Consider the following 16264-nt stretch of genomic DNA (forward strand, 5'->3'; position numbering starts at 1 on the left):
ATGTCCCATCTTGCCTACTGGACATGTGTAAGAAGGTAGAATTTCTGGGTCAAAGACATGGTATGTTCAACTTCATTGCTTATTGTCAAATTATTTTCCTTAGGTCCTGTATTACTAACCCCTTCACCAACAGCAGTGGTAAAGAGTTCCTATTGTTCTACATCCTCACCATCCTTTAGTGACATCAACTTTTATTTTTTGCCACCTGTAAGTATTAAATCACTGTGGTTTTAACTTGCAACCTCCCATTAGCAATTATTTTGAGCTACAGCATTATAATTAGTTCTGATATCTGAGAGAGTTCCCTCCCATGTTCTTGTTTGCCCTCAGAAATGTCTTGGCTATTCTTGGCCTTTGATCAGTCTGTATAAACTTTAGAATCAGCTTGCCAAGCTTCATGGAAAGCTCTGCTGGAATTCCACTGGAAATGGATCAAATCTGCAGATCATTTTGCAAAGTATCGATACCTTTAGGATGTTGAGTCTTTCTATTTTTAAACCTAATACATTTTTCTGAGTTAATTAGAGTAATGCCAGCTACTGCAACAAAGATATCCAAGAAAGTACAGAAGCTTACACTCTCCATTAATTTACTTCTTCCTCACATAATGGGTTTTCCTGAGGAGCAGGGAAATCTCCAAGTAGTGGTTCAGGGACGCGGGATCCTTCCATCTTAGGGTTCTGCCAACCTCAAATTGGCTGTGTTCATCGGCCACAAGCCAGAAAGATGGCATAGAAATTAGCTGCACAAATCACCATCAGACCAGGTCTGACAGCGGTGCAAAGCATGTCACCTCACATTTCACGAGCTAGAACTGTGTCACATGGTCACAACTAGCCACAAAGAAGGCTGGGCTAAGCTTTCTGGCTCTGTGCCCAAAAGAAATGAGAATGAACCTACTAATTTAGGTCTTTCTAATATCTTTCTATAAATTTGTATGTTTCTCAGTAAAGCTTTCACATATTTTTGTCAGATTTATTCCTAGATAGATTATATTTGTATTATATAAATATATAGATTATATATTTATGCTTTTTGTAAATGGCAGTTGTATTCCTATTTATCAATTATGTTTCTGGTATTTAACCTTATCATCCAGCAACCATACTGAACTCTCTAGTAAATTCTAATAATTTGCTGTTACATTCTGGATTTCTATAGAGTTAATCGTATCACATGGGAAAATAGGTTTTGTTGTTTATGTTCCAATCTTTCTTTTAATTTTACCTGTATCTTTCTGCATTGGGTAGAGCCTCCTATAAAATACTGAACCTCCTGAAAACCAGGAAGAGAGCTCTCATCCAAGCCCAACCATTTATATATATAATATACTATATACTATATTATATGTAGTAGTAGAGTTGCCCAAATACTTTCTAATCATGTAACTCTCTACTATAACTGTAGTTGTGTTCACTCATTATAGCATTTATCTGTACCGCATCTCTTTTTCCTTTGATCAGTATTTTCAGTTTGTTAGTTTCATTAGTTTTTCAAAACATCCTGACTTCATATCCTTTTATATTTTATAAATTCATGTTCTTAACTTTGTTTTTTCCTTCTCTTTTCTTTGTTTTTTCCCCCTTTTCCATATTCTTAAGTTGAATACTTATTAATTTTTAGCCTTCTTTATTTCCTAGTTGAAACATTAAAAGCTATAACATTATTCTCACTGTCATTTTAGTTGCAACCCACATGTGTTGATATGTAGTGTTTTCTACTATGCAACTCTGTTTTATGATATTCATTAAAATTTCTTCTTCATTGATCCTTTGAGTGATTTTGAAATATCCTTTAAATTCCAATGAGATGAATTCAAACATTTTTAGTGATTTCTTTCTTCGTTTTTTATTTATTTTTTTTTTACTTTAAATTTTTATTATGGTAAGAACACTTAACATGAGATCTAGCCTTTTAAATTTTGAAGCAATTTTTAAGTCAGCCGTACAGTTCTTTTTTTTTTTTTAACATCTTTATTGGAGTCCTGTTTTTTAAATTTTGTTATTGATTTCTACCTTACATACTTTGATGTCATTGAACAAAATCTTTATGTTCCTAAATATTTTGGGAGTGAAGAGGAAGTGACCTCAATGACTTTTTTCTTTTTTAACAAATTGTTTACTCATTTTATATTTTTTATTTATTTATTTTTTGGCTGTGCTGTGCAGCATATGGGATCTTAGTTCCCCGACCAAGGATTGAACCCGCACCCCCTGCATTGGGGGCACAAAGTTTTATCCACTGGACCACCAGGGAAGTCCCCTCATCGACCTTTCATTCATTCTTCTGTGCTAAGCAGTGTGTTAACGTCCAGCAGTAAATACCATAGAACAGTTGCTGCCATTATGGGGCTATCAGCACAGACGGGCACAGAGATCATAAAGCAGCAGGCAATAATATCAACATTTAATGTATTTTCTTAAACAATACTCAATGTAAGATTGAGGTGTTCTGTTATCACATGAGGTGTATTGCTCACATGAATTAATAGCACAGTCATATAGAACATTTATTGATGAGTGACAGCTGAGATTTACTGGATTACAACCAAGTTTTCTCCTGTGCAACCCCAAGAAGGCTAGCTACTATATAAATTCTGCTTGGGTTGAGAACAAGGTCAGTTTTTAACTCTTTAAGTACTGTCCTACATCTTAATATCACCCCAGATTCATTCATTATAACCAGAAGGAGGACTCATAACCATGACTGCCTTCATCAGCTCCCCCTGGCCTTGAAAGTGAAGAAAAAATTAGGAAATTATTGGATGGGCAGAAGAGAGATGGTAATGTGAGAATATCCATTGTCCTTTAGTAGTATCTGCTAATGCTTCGTCTCCACCTAATATGTTTCCTGATGGAGACGGCTTAGACCAGGTGGGCTCCATGTGGGACTGAACCAATCTGCACTCTCGATCATGAATTGGGGAAGAAGAGTAGAATCAAGTCGTCATCCCTCACTACAAACACATCTTCTGTAATGATCACTAAAGAGCAAACCTCTATAGCTTCTAGAGAGACACTTTCAAAATGCAGACCTTTCTCCTACTTAGGTCTTTTTTCCAGGCTTTTGCTGGTTATTCTTTGCTGAGGGGAAAAAAGCCTTTCCTTATTGTTGTCCTTAGATGTCTGACCTCTCACTGATATTGCCAAGAAATGATAAAGGAAGATGAAAACACCACTTATGAAAATTTGAAGAATGAGACCAAGGTCATCCTTTCAAGGAGTCTTTCATCCTCAAGGACATTCATGTCCAAGTCTGGACTGCCCAGTGTCCATCACCCAGACGTGCATTCCTGATGTGCTGGACCAGGCATCCTCACTGCCCTCACTTCTACTGGGACCCCCTCAGGAACCTTCAAAGGCAGCAGCACTGTTAGGCTGCCAGCTGCCAGCCCAATTCCTATTTTTTTAATATTTGCTGAAACTTGCTTAATGACCTAGTATATGATCAAATTTTGTTCATGTGCATTCTCTAAATATTGGGAATATCCTACATGCCAATTATATCAAGTTTATAAATTGTGTTGTACACATCTTCTAAAGTTTTAGTGAATTTTTGGTCGGAATGTTCTATCAATTTCTGCAAGAGGAGTATTAAAATTTCCAACAGTTGTCCATTTCTCCTTACTAGTTCTGTCAAACTCTGCTTCTTATTTTTGAAGCATTTTGGTCGGTAAATAAAAGATCAGGATTGTTACATTATCTTGGTAAAATGAACCTTCCATCGTCATATGGTTACCTCTCTACCTTTAGTAATACTTCTTCCCTGATACCAACATAATGAAACCTGCATTTCAATTTGCTGAATATTTCCCAGACACATTCTTTTCTGTCCTTTTAATTTCAACCTTTCTGCATCCTCATGTTTTAGGTCTGTCTCTTGTAAACATCATTTTTATTTTTGAAATCTATGTAACAGTGTTTGGCTTTTATCTGAAGAGTTAAGTCTGTTTACATATGTTAAATTTCTTTCTACTTTCAATTTGTGTTTTCTCTTTGATTTTTTTTCTAGGTTTCCTGTTCTCCTTTGCTGCCTTCTTTTAAAATGATTGACATCTTCTCCCACTTTTATTCCAATTACACCTACTCTCAGTCTACCTGCTGCTGTTGTTCAGTTATTTAGCATTTTCTCACTTTTAATACTACATAGTAGAGTGAGAATTATTACTTTATACCATAATTTTGAAAGATTTAACCACATGTTTACCATTTTTCTATAGTCACCACTCCCTGTTGCATCTCAAACCCTTCATCAGGGATTTTTCATCTCTCTTAAGCACATCCTTTTGTAGGTGGTTAACACTCTTTATCTTTGTTTAAAAATGCCTTTATTTCACCCTTCTTGAAAGATAATTTCTCTGGATTTATAATTCAAGTTTGTTGTTATTTTCTCTCGGAATTTTAAAGCTATTATTCCACTGCATTCTGGTTTCTATGGTTGCTGTTGAGATGTCAACTGAAAGCCTAATTTTTACTCCTTTATATGTAAACTGTCCTTTCTCTTTGGTAGCTTTTAAGACTTTGCTTTTGTTCTGCACTTCTACCACTACAATAGCCAACATCCAAGAGAGCCTAAATGATTCCCTTGTCCTGGTATTCAGAGGTGTCCTCTCTCAAATCAGGGCTGGTCCCGTGTAGCCGACAGGGTACAGAGTACAGTGTGGGACTGAGAGTAAGTCTTAGAAGGCAGTGTAGCTATTCCTCGGTCTCTTGAATGACTCATTCTGAGGGAAGCCAAGCCGCCACGCCATGAGGACGTTCAACCCGGAAAGAGACTCATATGGAAAAGAATTAAGACCACCAACTAACAGCCAGCACCAGTTTGCCAGCCAGAGGGGTAAGTCACCTTGAATGCGGATCTGCAGCCCTAGCCGACACTTGACAGAACTTCCTGAGAGACCCTGAGTCAGAACCAACCAATCGAACTACTCCCAAACCTCTGACCCACAGAAACTGTGAGAGATCGTCCACGATCCTTGTTATTTTAAGCCATTAGATTTTGGAGTGATTTGTTACACAAAGACAGAAGCTACAATAAATACAATTTGTCTCAGTTGGGATTTGTTGGGGTTCCTTTACCTGATGATTGGTATTTTCTATAACTTCTGGAAAATTCTCAGCCATTATTTCTTTAAATACTTTTCTCTCATTCTCTATATTTTTATCTCGGACTCCAATCGAACATTTTAAGAACTTCTCACTCTATTCCCCAAGTTTCCTAATTTCTTTTATTTTCCATCTTTTTGTGTCTCTATGCTTCATTCTGTGTAAATTAGTTTATCTTTCAATTCACTGATTTTTCTGTTCACTTGTAAATCATCCACTATTTAACCTTTCCATTACATTTTTCAAACTGATGTATAATTTATAAGCCATACAATGCACAGATTTTTGGTGTACCGTTCATTGAATTTTGATGCAGATTATACTCACGTAACCACAACCACCATATATAGTCAAGAGACAGACACTTGCATTATCTCAGAAAGTTCCCTCATGCCCCTTTCCAGTCAAATGCTCCTCCCAGAGGCAACCGTTGCATTAATTTCTACCATCTATTCTACAATAGATGCAATCATAAAGAGGGATAGTCTTCTGTGTCTGTCTTCCTTTTGCTCCACATAGTTTTTAAACTTCATTCATGTTGTTGCCTGTAGTAATTCATTGCTTTTATACTGTTGAGGAGAGTTCCATTGATGAATATACTACTATATGTTTATACATTGAATTGATGATGGGTATTCGGGCTCCTTCTGATTTGGGGGCTTTCAGGAAAAAGTTGTTATGAAGATTCTTGTCCAAGAATTTTGAAAACACGATTTCAATTTTCCTGGATAAATAACAAGGAGTGGAATTTCTACTAAGGAGTGGAATTTCTTGTAGAATAGGGGTATGTTTGACTCTATGAGAAACTGACAAATTATTCTTCAAACAGTTTATAATTTTGCTTTCCCACTCGAAATTTAGGAAAGTTTCCTCACCTACACTTGGTATTGTCAATCTTTTAAATTATAGTCACTCTAGTGGATGTGAAATGTCACATCTTTGTGGTTTTTAATTGTGTTTCCTAATAACTATTGATATTGTCTATTGATCACGCCTATGTCTTCTCTTGTAAAGTGATTTTTCAAGATCTTTGATCATTTTTAAAAACTGGGTTGTTTGTCTTTTCTTACTGAGTTCTTTATATATTTCTGGAAACAAGTCCTTTGTCATGTAATGATATATTGCAAATATTTTCTACTAGTTTATGGCATGGCTATTCATTTTCTTAACAGTATATTCTGATGATGAGAATGTTTTAATTTTGATGAAGTCCAGTTGTGGACTGCATGTTTGTATCTCCCCTCCCCAAATTTATATGTTGAAACCCTAATCCCCAGTGTGATGGAATTTGGAGGTAAAGCCTTTGGGAGATAATTAGGTCATGAGGGTGAAACCCCCATGATAGAATTAGTACCCTTATAAGAAGAGATAGTAGAGAGCCCTCTCTCTGTGTGTCTCTCTCTCTGTGTCTCTCTCCCATGTGAAGAAAAGAGGAGACAGCTCTCTATAAGCCAGGAAGTTGGCCCTGACCAGACACCAGATCAGCCAGCACCTTGACCTTGAACTTTCCAGCTTCTAGAACTAAATAAATTGTTGTTTAAGCCACCTAGTCTATAGTATTTTTGTTATAGTAGCCTGAACTTCTCAAGCTTACTACTACTTGTGTTCTAAGAAATCTCTGCCTAGCCCATGCTGTGAAGATATCACTCTATGCTTACTTCTGGGTGCTTTATAGGTCCATGATCCATCTCAAATTAATTTTTTTATATGGTGTGGGGTGGGAGTCATGTTCCTTTTTTTGACCATATATATCCAATTGTTTCAGCAATATCTGTTGAGAAGACTAGCCCTTCCATTTTTTCTAAAAATCAGTTGACTGTGTATGTCTATTTCTGGACTTTATTCTATTAGATTAAGTAATTTGCCCTTATACCATTATCACACTGCCTTGATTACTATAGCTTTATAGTGAGTCTGACATCAGATATTATAAATTCCTCAATTTTGTTCTTCTTTTTTCAAAGTGGTTATTGACTCTTCTAAACTGCGTTTCTGTGTAAATTTTAGAATAAACATCTCAGTTTCTAAAAATGGCTGCTCCAATTTTTATTGCATTGGCCTTAAATCTGTAGATCAACTGGACAAGACTGAACATCTTATGAAATACTGAGTTATATGATTTATGAACATAGTGTATTTTACCATTTAGTCATTTTTCTGTCGATAAAACTTTGTAGTTTTCAATGTAGAGGTCTTACACATTTTTACACATTTAATTTATTTTATGTTTTGATATTACAAATGGTATTTTAATTTCATTTATAAATATTTACTGCTAGCATATAAAAATTAAATTTTTATTTGTATATTGACTTTGTACCTGTAATTGTGCTTAATTTACTTATTCTTTCCAGAACTTGTTGGTAGATTCTTCATTCTTTTCTACATAAACAATCATGTTGTCTGCAAATAAAGACAGGTAACTACTTCCTTTCTAATCTTTGGCCTTTCATTGCTTTTTTGTCTTCTATTTCTTTTGCTAAGAACTCTGTTACGATTTTGAAAAAACGTAGTGAAAGAAGATAATCTTGTTCATAATCTAAATGGAAAATATTCAATATTTCACTTTCAGGTATGATGTTAACTAAAGTTTATTCTTCATACCTTATACAATAAAGAGTGCTTTGAAATGAACAGCTGTATTAATATGGATTTCACCCAGTGTGGTTCCCTATTTTCAAGGTTTGAATGTCTATTTCTTGTTGCTCTCCAATGCTTTCACACATTTTTATACATATATTATAATTAACCTCAGCAAGGAGATTAGTCCAATGCAAGCTACTCCACCATTAATGAAAACTTCCATTGAATATTTAATTTCAATTATTATATTCTTAATTTCTTAATAGAAGTTTTATTTGTTATTTTTTTTCCTAAACATGTTAGATCCTTTTTGAGAGTCTCTGTTCCTTACTCATTTGTTAGTCCCTCTCTTACTTTTAAAAGACTTAGATGTATTTATTTTATATTTTGTATCTGATTACTGCAATATATGAGACTTTTATGTGCCTGCCAAATAATGCTCCTGGCACCTTTTTTCCTCATGCATATAAACATTATTTTTTAATGTGAGCTTATAGTCCCTGGAAGTTTATCTCTGGGAGTTCTCTGTATCCTAAGTTGAGAGAACATTCTTCCAGAGAGAATATACATTGATTCGTGGAAACTTGGGCATGCTACCAACATGGATCCATTTTCATTTAAATTTTTTCTTGGGGTTCTCCATCCTTGAAGACTGGGCATCCAAAACCCCATGAAGACCAGCCTGTGGCCAAGTATTCTTAGACTCTTTTGTTCCTCTACCAAGAGCTCAATAATGAGAAAAGCATGTTTTCTTGCATGTACTCTGCCTTTAGACATTAGATCTTTCCCCTGTTTTCTTTTTCTCTGAAAGTACAATCTGTATGATTCCTGGCTCTTGACAATGTTCTCTGATTCAACTTTCCACACTGCCCAGTTCCAAAACTTGGTCTCCTGTTCCCAGAAGGTACAGCAATTAAAATAAAACCTCTAGGCCACCTAGGATTGCTGGGTGCCCACAAGACAGCAGCTTCAATGTTTGAGTTCCACCCTTCACTACTGCCCAAGTTTGGTTCTCGGCCTCAGGGGGCTCCCAGTGCTGTCTTATAAAGTCAGCCAGGCATATAATACTGCTTTTCATGTTTCCTCCAGTACTTGAGACATTTTGTAGCAAGAGAATTTCAATATGTCTGGTTTGAAATATAGCTAGAAATGGAAATACTCGACATTTACTTTTTAATTTCTAAAGGCTTTAGTTATTACTCTTCATTTAGCTGGTTGTCAAATGAGTTAGCTGATGGATAACAATGGCTAACAAAAGAGATGGTTATGGACGTCTATGCCTATAAATACTGAATATACTACCTGATTTCTTAAAAATAGGTATGAAAAGAAGAAAACAAATATCATAGTTTAATGCATATATGTGGAATCTAGACAAATGGTACAGATGAACTTATTTGCAGGACAGGAACACAGATGCAGAAGTAGAGAAAAGACATGTGGACACAGTGGGGAAGGGGAGGGTGGGACGAATTGGGAGATCAGCATTGACATGTATACACTACCATATGTAAAACAGATAGCTAGTGGGAACCTGCTGTATAGCACAGGGAGCTCAGCCCAGTGCTCTGTGATGACCTAGATGGGTGGGATGGGTGTGGGGTGGGAGGGAGGTCCAAGAGGGAGGGGATATATGTATACGTATAGCTGAGTCACTTCATTGTACAGCAGAAACTAACACATCATTGTAAAGTAACTATACTCCAATAAAAAAAAAAATTGAATAGAAAAAAAAGAATGAATTTAATGGATAATCTACATCCTTCATGATGGCTTTACTTCTAGAATATTCCAAAAGGTTTTTCTAAAGAGCTGTAAGAGGCATAGCCAATGAAGGAATTGTGAAGGAGACAAGTGATTAAGGCCTTGTGTTAGTACCTCACCAGTTCCCAAAGCTATCTTTCATGGATAAAATAAAGCTTGAATGCATCAAAATGTTTCTTGGAAGTCAGCCAGATTTCACATGAAAGGATTTACTTTACTCCTTCACTATGGAGAGAAATCACCTAGCAATTACACATTGTGAATTTAATTCCTAAGGTTAAATTGAACACTATAACATGTGGATGATAAAACCCATCTCATCAATTGTTAAATATATTAACTGCAAAATGTTTATTTAGTACAGCTTTACACTTTAAATGGTAGCTATTATTATTTCCGTATAAAAAAAGTTCTGTTATTAGAAACTTCTAATACCTTTGTAAATGTTAAGTTCAGAGATGGTTTAATGTCCTTGAGCTCCTGACAAAAGGGACTCAGGGAAAATTCAGCCTGGGTTCCCCATCCTGATGAGGTTCCCTCCTGAGATCCAAAATGCCTGCTCTCTACTATTATGACTGCCCATTTCTCTTACAGTTTTGCACCAGAAGCAGTTTACATGACTGGTAGCATTTTTTTCTGTTGTGCGACATGCAAGGGGATTCATGTTAGGCATGCTATCCACTACAAAGATGCATGGCAAAGAAAGTCTCTGTCCTCAAGGAAACTACAGTCTTGTGTTCTGATTCTCAACCCTGGTTGTACCTTAGAATCATCACAAATATTTTTTTAAACTACCAACATTCATATGTGTATCTTTTCCCCCTCTACAGACAGTGGCTGTCTTGGGACAGAAACCATACTATCTTCTTTCCTTATTCCTCATAGCTAATCCCTATATGTAGCAGGAATTTATTAAAACCTACCTGAAATTATATAAAAATGCTAACAAAATCCAATTTTAAAGGCTTTCTATTATTTGAATCCTTAGTAGGAGTCACAAATATGGTTGAAACCTTCAATGCCTAGGCCAAAAAGAATGTACTTGTAGCACAGCTCCCTGTGTTAAGTGTGCTGATTTCAAAGGCCATATCCCCCAGAGTGGCAATAACAAATGTACCAAAATTAAAAGAGAATTGCAACTGTAACACAGCTTTGTGTTTAGAAATATCTCATACGATACTGAAAGTTGCAGAATTTGTCTTACCAGTTTAAGATAGCCCTCAGCATCTAGAATTAAGTTTTCTGGTTTCAGGTCTCTGTAGATAATACCTAGTCGATGCAGGTAATCGAATGCTTCTGTCACACAAGCAACGCAGAACTTGGAGGTGGGTTCATCAAAGCTGCCTCTGCAATGAGATCATTTTCCCTCTTAATACTCTAGACACACATCCTTGTTCTAGATTCTAGGTGTCAATTATTATACAGTAAATTTATGCAATATAAACGTTCTGTATGGCATTAGCACTAAAAAATACTTCATGCTGCCAATGAATTAGACCACTGATTATAAAGAAATTTAGGGGGATACTTGATGCAAACAAGAACCACTTCACTAAAATTAAAGTGTCTACATCCAAACAATTGTTTCTGGCAATCATATATGAACATATAAAATGGAAAGACAAGAAAATAAAACTTTTCAAAGACATCTCTGCCAAACTCTGGGGAAAATGCAACTATTTCAATGGAGCACTTGAACCAGACTTCTCCATTTGATTGCTTGACTAAAAACGACTCAAGTGATCATTTTCATTTCCTGTTTGTATAGCTTGTAACAATAACCCATGTAGAAACGGGGCCATAACTCTTTCCTATTTAGTGCACCTTGATGATACTAGAGTTGCCCTGGGTCAGCACTGTGTGTAGGTTTACATACTGAATTATTAAAACGTGGTGGTGATTTGCTGCATGGTATAATAGAAGGCTGTGGCTTTGGAACGAGAGAAACTGGTTTTGACTCCTTCTTCTTCCACTAACTGCGTCCTTAGGCAAGTTGTTCTGCTGTTCTGAGCCTCAGATTCGTATCTGTAAAATGGGTTTACTACTGACTTAACAAGGCTGTTTTATGGATCAGGTAAAGTGCCTAACACTAGAGTAGGAACTCCCACCTCTAAATAGATTTATATTTTCTGAAAAGATTTGCCTATGGAAGCAAAGATGGAAGACACAAATGCTTCTGCAGGTATCATGCAAGTTTCCTCAACCCTTCCAGGTTTCCCCCATTCAGATCCATCCAACAATATGTTCCTAGTACAACACATGAATCTCTACTCAGATGCTCAAAAGTCTCTTATTACCTAGGTCAGTGATTCTTGACCATGAATGCACATTAGAATTGCCTGAAAGGCAGTTAAAAGTCATTTTCTGGACCCATTGCAACGGAACCAAATCAAAGCCTTTGGCATCAGGGCCCAGCACTTTTACTTTGTAAAAGCTACCCATGAGACTGTGACGTGAAGCCAGGGCTGAGAACCACTAAGCCAGGGAATGCTGTCTAAATGTTTGGCCTGGCATTGACCTCCACAGCCTAATGCAAAGCCACCTTCCCATCTCCTTTTCTGCTGCCCTTGTCCTCTATTCAAATTCTGCTCTTACTCAGCAAGTTAAGACACTTAATCCTATCCTAATATTCCTGCGGTTTATCTTCCTCTCTGCCTTTCCAAATTTTGTCTTTAGAGTTTAGCTCAAGTCCTTCCTTAACCATCACATTTTTCTATCTTTCCTCTTCTCCAAGCTCACTATCCACAACACTCATTGGACATTTAGTTACAAACTGCCAACTTCTTTGTCATATTTAGTTTTCACGTTAAATAATGAAATGTTTTAGAATTGCACATTACATTATCTCCCAAAATAAAATCTAAACTCATTGGAGGAAAACGTTATACTTTGAGGGGTTAGAACAGTTTACTTTGTTTAGAAAACTCCCACACTGTCTACTATGGAGCCTTATACATAGGTGGAGCTTAGTAAATACCTGTGGTTTTGATTGTGTGGAAATCACCCCTTTTGTAAAACTGAATCTTTGCAGACATTTCACTCTGCCTTTCAGTCCAGGCTTCCCCACTCTCTACCCCTTTCATCATCTCTCTTCTCAAGATTCGGAATCAGTAACATCTGGGTTTATACTTACTCTGCCTCACACTAACCATGTGACATGGATGGTTCACACTCTAAGCCTGGGCTTCTTTAATCCCTAATATGAGAATGACAATAACTGCTTTACAGGGTGCCTATTACACGATTATAATGTTAGCTAAGAAAATATCACTATTACTACTTTTTCATCAAGTGATAATACGTTCTTAGACTCATTTCTTAATAACTTTCTTCATGCCTCTTTAAATGATCATGAACATAGCATCTTTTAGATGACACAGGAGGAGACAAAAGTTATTGTTTATTATTCTTTTTCATTACCTGTCTCTTAATATACTCCATAGCTCCCCACCTAAGCAGGCCTCCAGAAGCATGTATACATACTTATTGTCCTTGAAAGTGCGATATAATCTGTGAAGATAAAGAAAAGCACAGTTATTATTAGAAACCCAGTTTTAAAACGTCTTCCAAGTTGCTTAAGAGCATCATCAATAACACTTTGGGGGCTTCCCTGGTGGTGCAGTGGTTGAGAGTCCGCCTGCCGATGCAGGGGACACGGGTTCGTGCCCCAGTCTGGGAAGATCTCACATGCCGCGGAGCGGCTGGGCCCGTGAGCCATGGCCGCTGAGCCTGCGCGTCCGGAGCCTGTGCTCCGCAATGGGAGAGTCCACAACAGTGAGAGGCCTACGTACCGCAAAGAAAAAAAAAAAAAAGCATAGATGCTACTCATTATAGAGGCACTTTACATCACCCAGGAGCTGCACTCCAGGAGCTACACTCCAGGAGCATTAAGACAGGTAGGAAAAAATATGCCTTAACTGGCCTACACCACTAACCCATGAATTCACAAGAGAGTCATGGCCTAGAATAATACATTTCTCTTGCAAACTCTGGTGATAGCTAAAGAAAGCAGTAACTGTAAAGGTGGTGGATCTTCTGGCACCTAGGCACTGCTAGGACCAGCTCCTCAACAACCTAAATACATCCAGATGTCACTTCTTGTCGAAATTCAACAGCAGCACGTCCCCTGAAGGGTTCTGAATGAATTCTTGCTTCCCAAATTCTGCATTGGGTCTGAGTTAAATAAGCAGTTCAAATTATTGCCACAATAATTTTATATTCACACACACACATACAAACACACACATACACCCCACACGCTTTCCTGAGATTTATCCAAGAATAAAAAAATCTGGACTCTTGACTTCAGATCTCAAACTTCTAACATTTTATGTATCATCGCTGTGACTGAGCTGGAGAATTCAGAGCGGGGCCTTCTCTTCCTCCTCTGTCCTCTTGGTGGAAACATTCAAAAGGAGAGCCTAAGATGCTAAGTTCTGGGAGCGAGATGCTCACTTACTTCACGATGAAGGGGGAGCACAGCTCTTCCAGGATCCTCTTTTCTGCGTAGACATGCTCCTGCTGTTTTGTGTCAACTATGTGCTTTTTCTTTATACACTTCATTGCAAAAGCAACATTCTCATTTTTTACCTTAACCTAGGGAAGAAGAGAACAAGCCCTCAAAATGAACTTACTAGGAAAGATTTGCAATATCTAGGTAAAATATGTTAACTAATGAGAGTTCGAATTCTTTCACATTTAAAAGGCATGTAAGCTTTTAACCACTTATCCCTCCGGGAACTGAATTTTATCCAGGTGTACACACTTCCTTTTCACTGTAATTTCCAAAAAAGTTCACGTATCTGGAACATGGCTCTAGAATGCTTGTATTGAAACAAGAAAAATACTCTAGTTAGAAGACTGAACGTTTAGAAATCTCTTCAGTTTTGAGCATGTGACATGAAAAACTTTGGCCAGAATTGCCAAAAACTGTTTTTTCTTAATAGTCACTTCTTTGAGTTTCAAAACAAAACATATTAAATCAAGATTCATATCTGCACGATCCAATATAATAGCCACTAGTCGCATAAGGTTAATTTTAAATTGATTCAAATTAAAAATTCAGTTCCTCAGTTGCGTGATCCAAAAGCTCTCCAGCCACATATAGCCAGTGGCTACCCTACTGGACACACAGATACTGAACATTTCCATCAGCACAGAAAGCTCTGTTGGAGACCATGCTCTAGATGGACAAACAGGATTTTCCCTTAAAAGGAAATTTTTAAAATTTAATAAGCATTCAGATAGACTTTTAAAACTCCATTAGCAGACTATATTTGACAAGTAATGAAACTGTGCAGAAATGGTTGCACCCCACATTTTGCTCACAGCTGCCATTAGTGCTGCCTATGACTTTTAAATCAATGGTGGAATTATTGTTTCAATTATTATTATCTAACTATATAAAAAGGAAACCTCAGCATTGTTAATTCAATCCTTTTGCCAAGATTTTGATGAAAAATACAGCAGATGGATCTCTCCCTTATCTCTCCATATGGCAGAAGAAACACTACAAATACTCTTTGGCCTATTAAGAAATCGTTTCTTCCCCCCTTACCCAAGAATTGACTGGGTGTAAAGTTTACTATCCAGAGTCTCCTGGCAGCATTTCAGATCTGCTCACACCCAGGCCACCCATCAGATGGAAGTGTCAGCATAGTTCCCAAGGTTAATGTATAGTGAATTGTTACAAATCTGCTGGGCAAAGAAGGGCTTGGTAATTGCCCAGGGTTCAGAGCCATCTCTACCCAGTAAGGTCACAGATCTCCATTCTATCGTTTCCTCAGAGCACTTGATCTGACAGCACCGCTCTGCTACTCTTTGGAAGCTGATTATAAAGCTCAGAGAGGTGGTGATATGGAAGATGCAGCCGAAATCAGGCCATAAGTTCCCAGCTGTCCTGACCAGTACTACAGAAGGCTGCTCTTCAAACATCTCCTTGCATTCAGCTTTTTTTTTTTTGATAGAAAATTTGGCAACCCAAAAATAGAATAATGAAAGCCAAATACAGACATGGCAGGGGAGTTGTTTAAGAAATGGAGCTATGATATTAAAGATTTCATTTCTATGACACTTTCACTGGACACATTCTTCTTTGCTTTAGCATACAGTTAATGCATCGTGAACGTATGTATACATACATTTTGCTGTTAGGAAACACATTTTATGTTTTGTAGCCTTTGGGTATGGTTACTGGTACATTCTCCAATAACTAACTGCCCTCAAGAAAAAAAAAATCACAAAAGGATGTGATGTAAGAGGCTTGAAATTGCAGCTATATTATTATAAGTTACTAGCACAGACCTGCTATTACACAACATAAAGAGTGAAAAGTGTACTTTCTCAATTTCTGTTCAAAGCAATGTTTAGATAGCAATAACAATGCATATATTCCTCTGACATACACTGGAATACAAAACAAAAAATAGTCAAAAGGCTTCTCTCAGATGCTTGAAACGTAAACCCCTTACAAGCTCAACTCTTCCGAACCCACCAACGCCCAGTGTTGTGATAATCTCAAGGTTCTGGAATGGGGATGATGAGGAAAATCTGGCCACTTTCTCCTTCAGCTGAATCATCTCCAAAGAGAGTGCTTTGGACAGCTTCCAGCTAGACATGGATCTCCTGTAGGAGATAAGAGAAACTTTACATACGCTCCCTTGGGCAAGCAGGGGTCACGGCACACATAAATTCCACCCTCACAACAGTCTTATTTCTGCCAGTAATTACTGCCCATAGTTACCATAGAGCTTATCTCAACTTTTATAGGGTCAGATTCAGTTACATCTGGGGAGAAAAACAATAGACTATAC

At 37.2% G+C, this 16264-nt stretch overlaps 1 protein-coding gene across 2 annotated transcripts in view; it reads right to left on the minus strand.

Moving 5' to 3' along the window:
- The window catches only part of PRKG2 (protein kinase cGMP-dependent 2), an 84717-nt gene that overhangs the window by 19148 nt on the left and 49305 nt on the right, over positions 1-16264 (minus strand). The window contains exons 10-13 of one of the 2 annotated variants that reach the window (XM_032632837.1): positions 16010-16076; positions 13912-14048; positions 12873-12962; positions 10657-10798 (exon numbers count right to left, since the gene is read on the minus strand). In XM_032632837.1, the coding sequence (XP_032488728.1) occupies positions 10657-10798; positions 12873-12962; positions 13912-14048; positions 16010-16076 (436 nt within the window). Of the gene's footprint in view, positions 1-10656; positions 10799-12872; positions 12963-13911; positions 14049-15922; positions 16077-16264 lie in introns of both variants that reach the window. The other variant, XM_032632836.1, reaches the window with a different exon arrangement.

This window comes from Phocoena sinus, chromosome 5, assembly GCF_008692025.1.
Source record: "Phocoena sinus isolate mPhoSin1 chromosome 5, mPhoSin1.pri, whole genome shotgun sequence".
NCBI lineage: Eukaryota > Metazoa > Chordata > Mammalia > Artiodactyla > Phocoenidae > Phocoena > Phocoena sinus.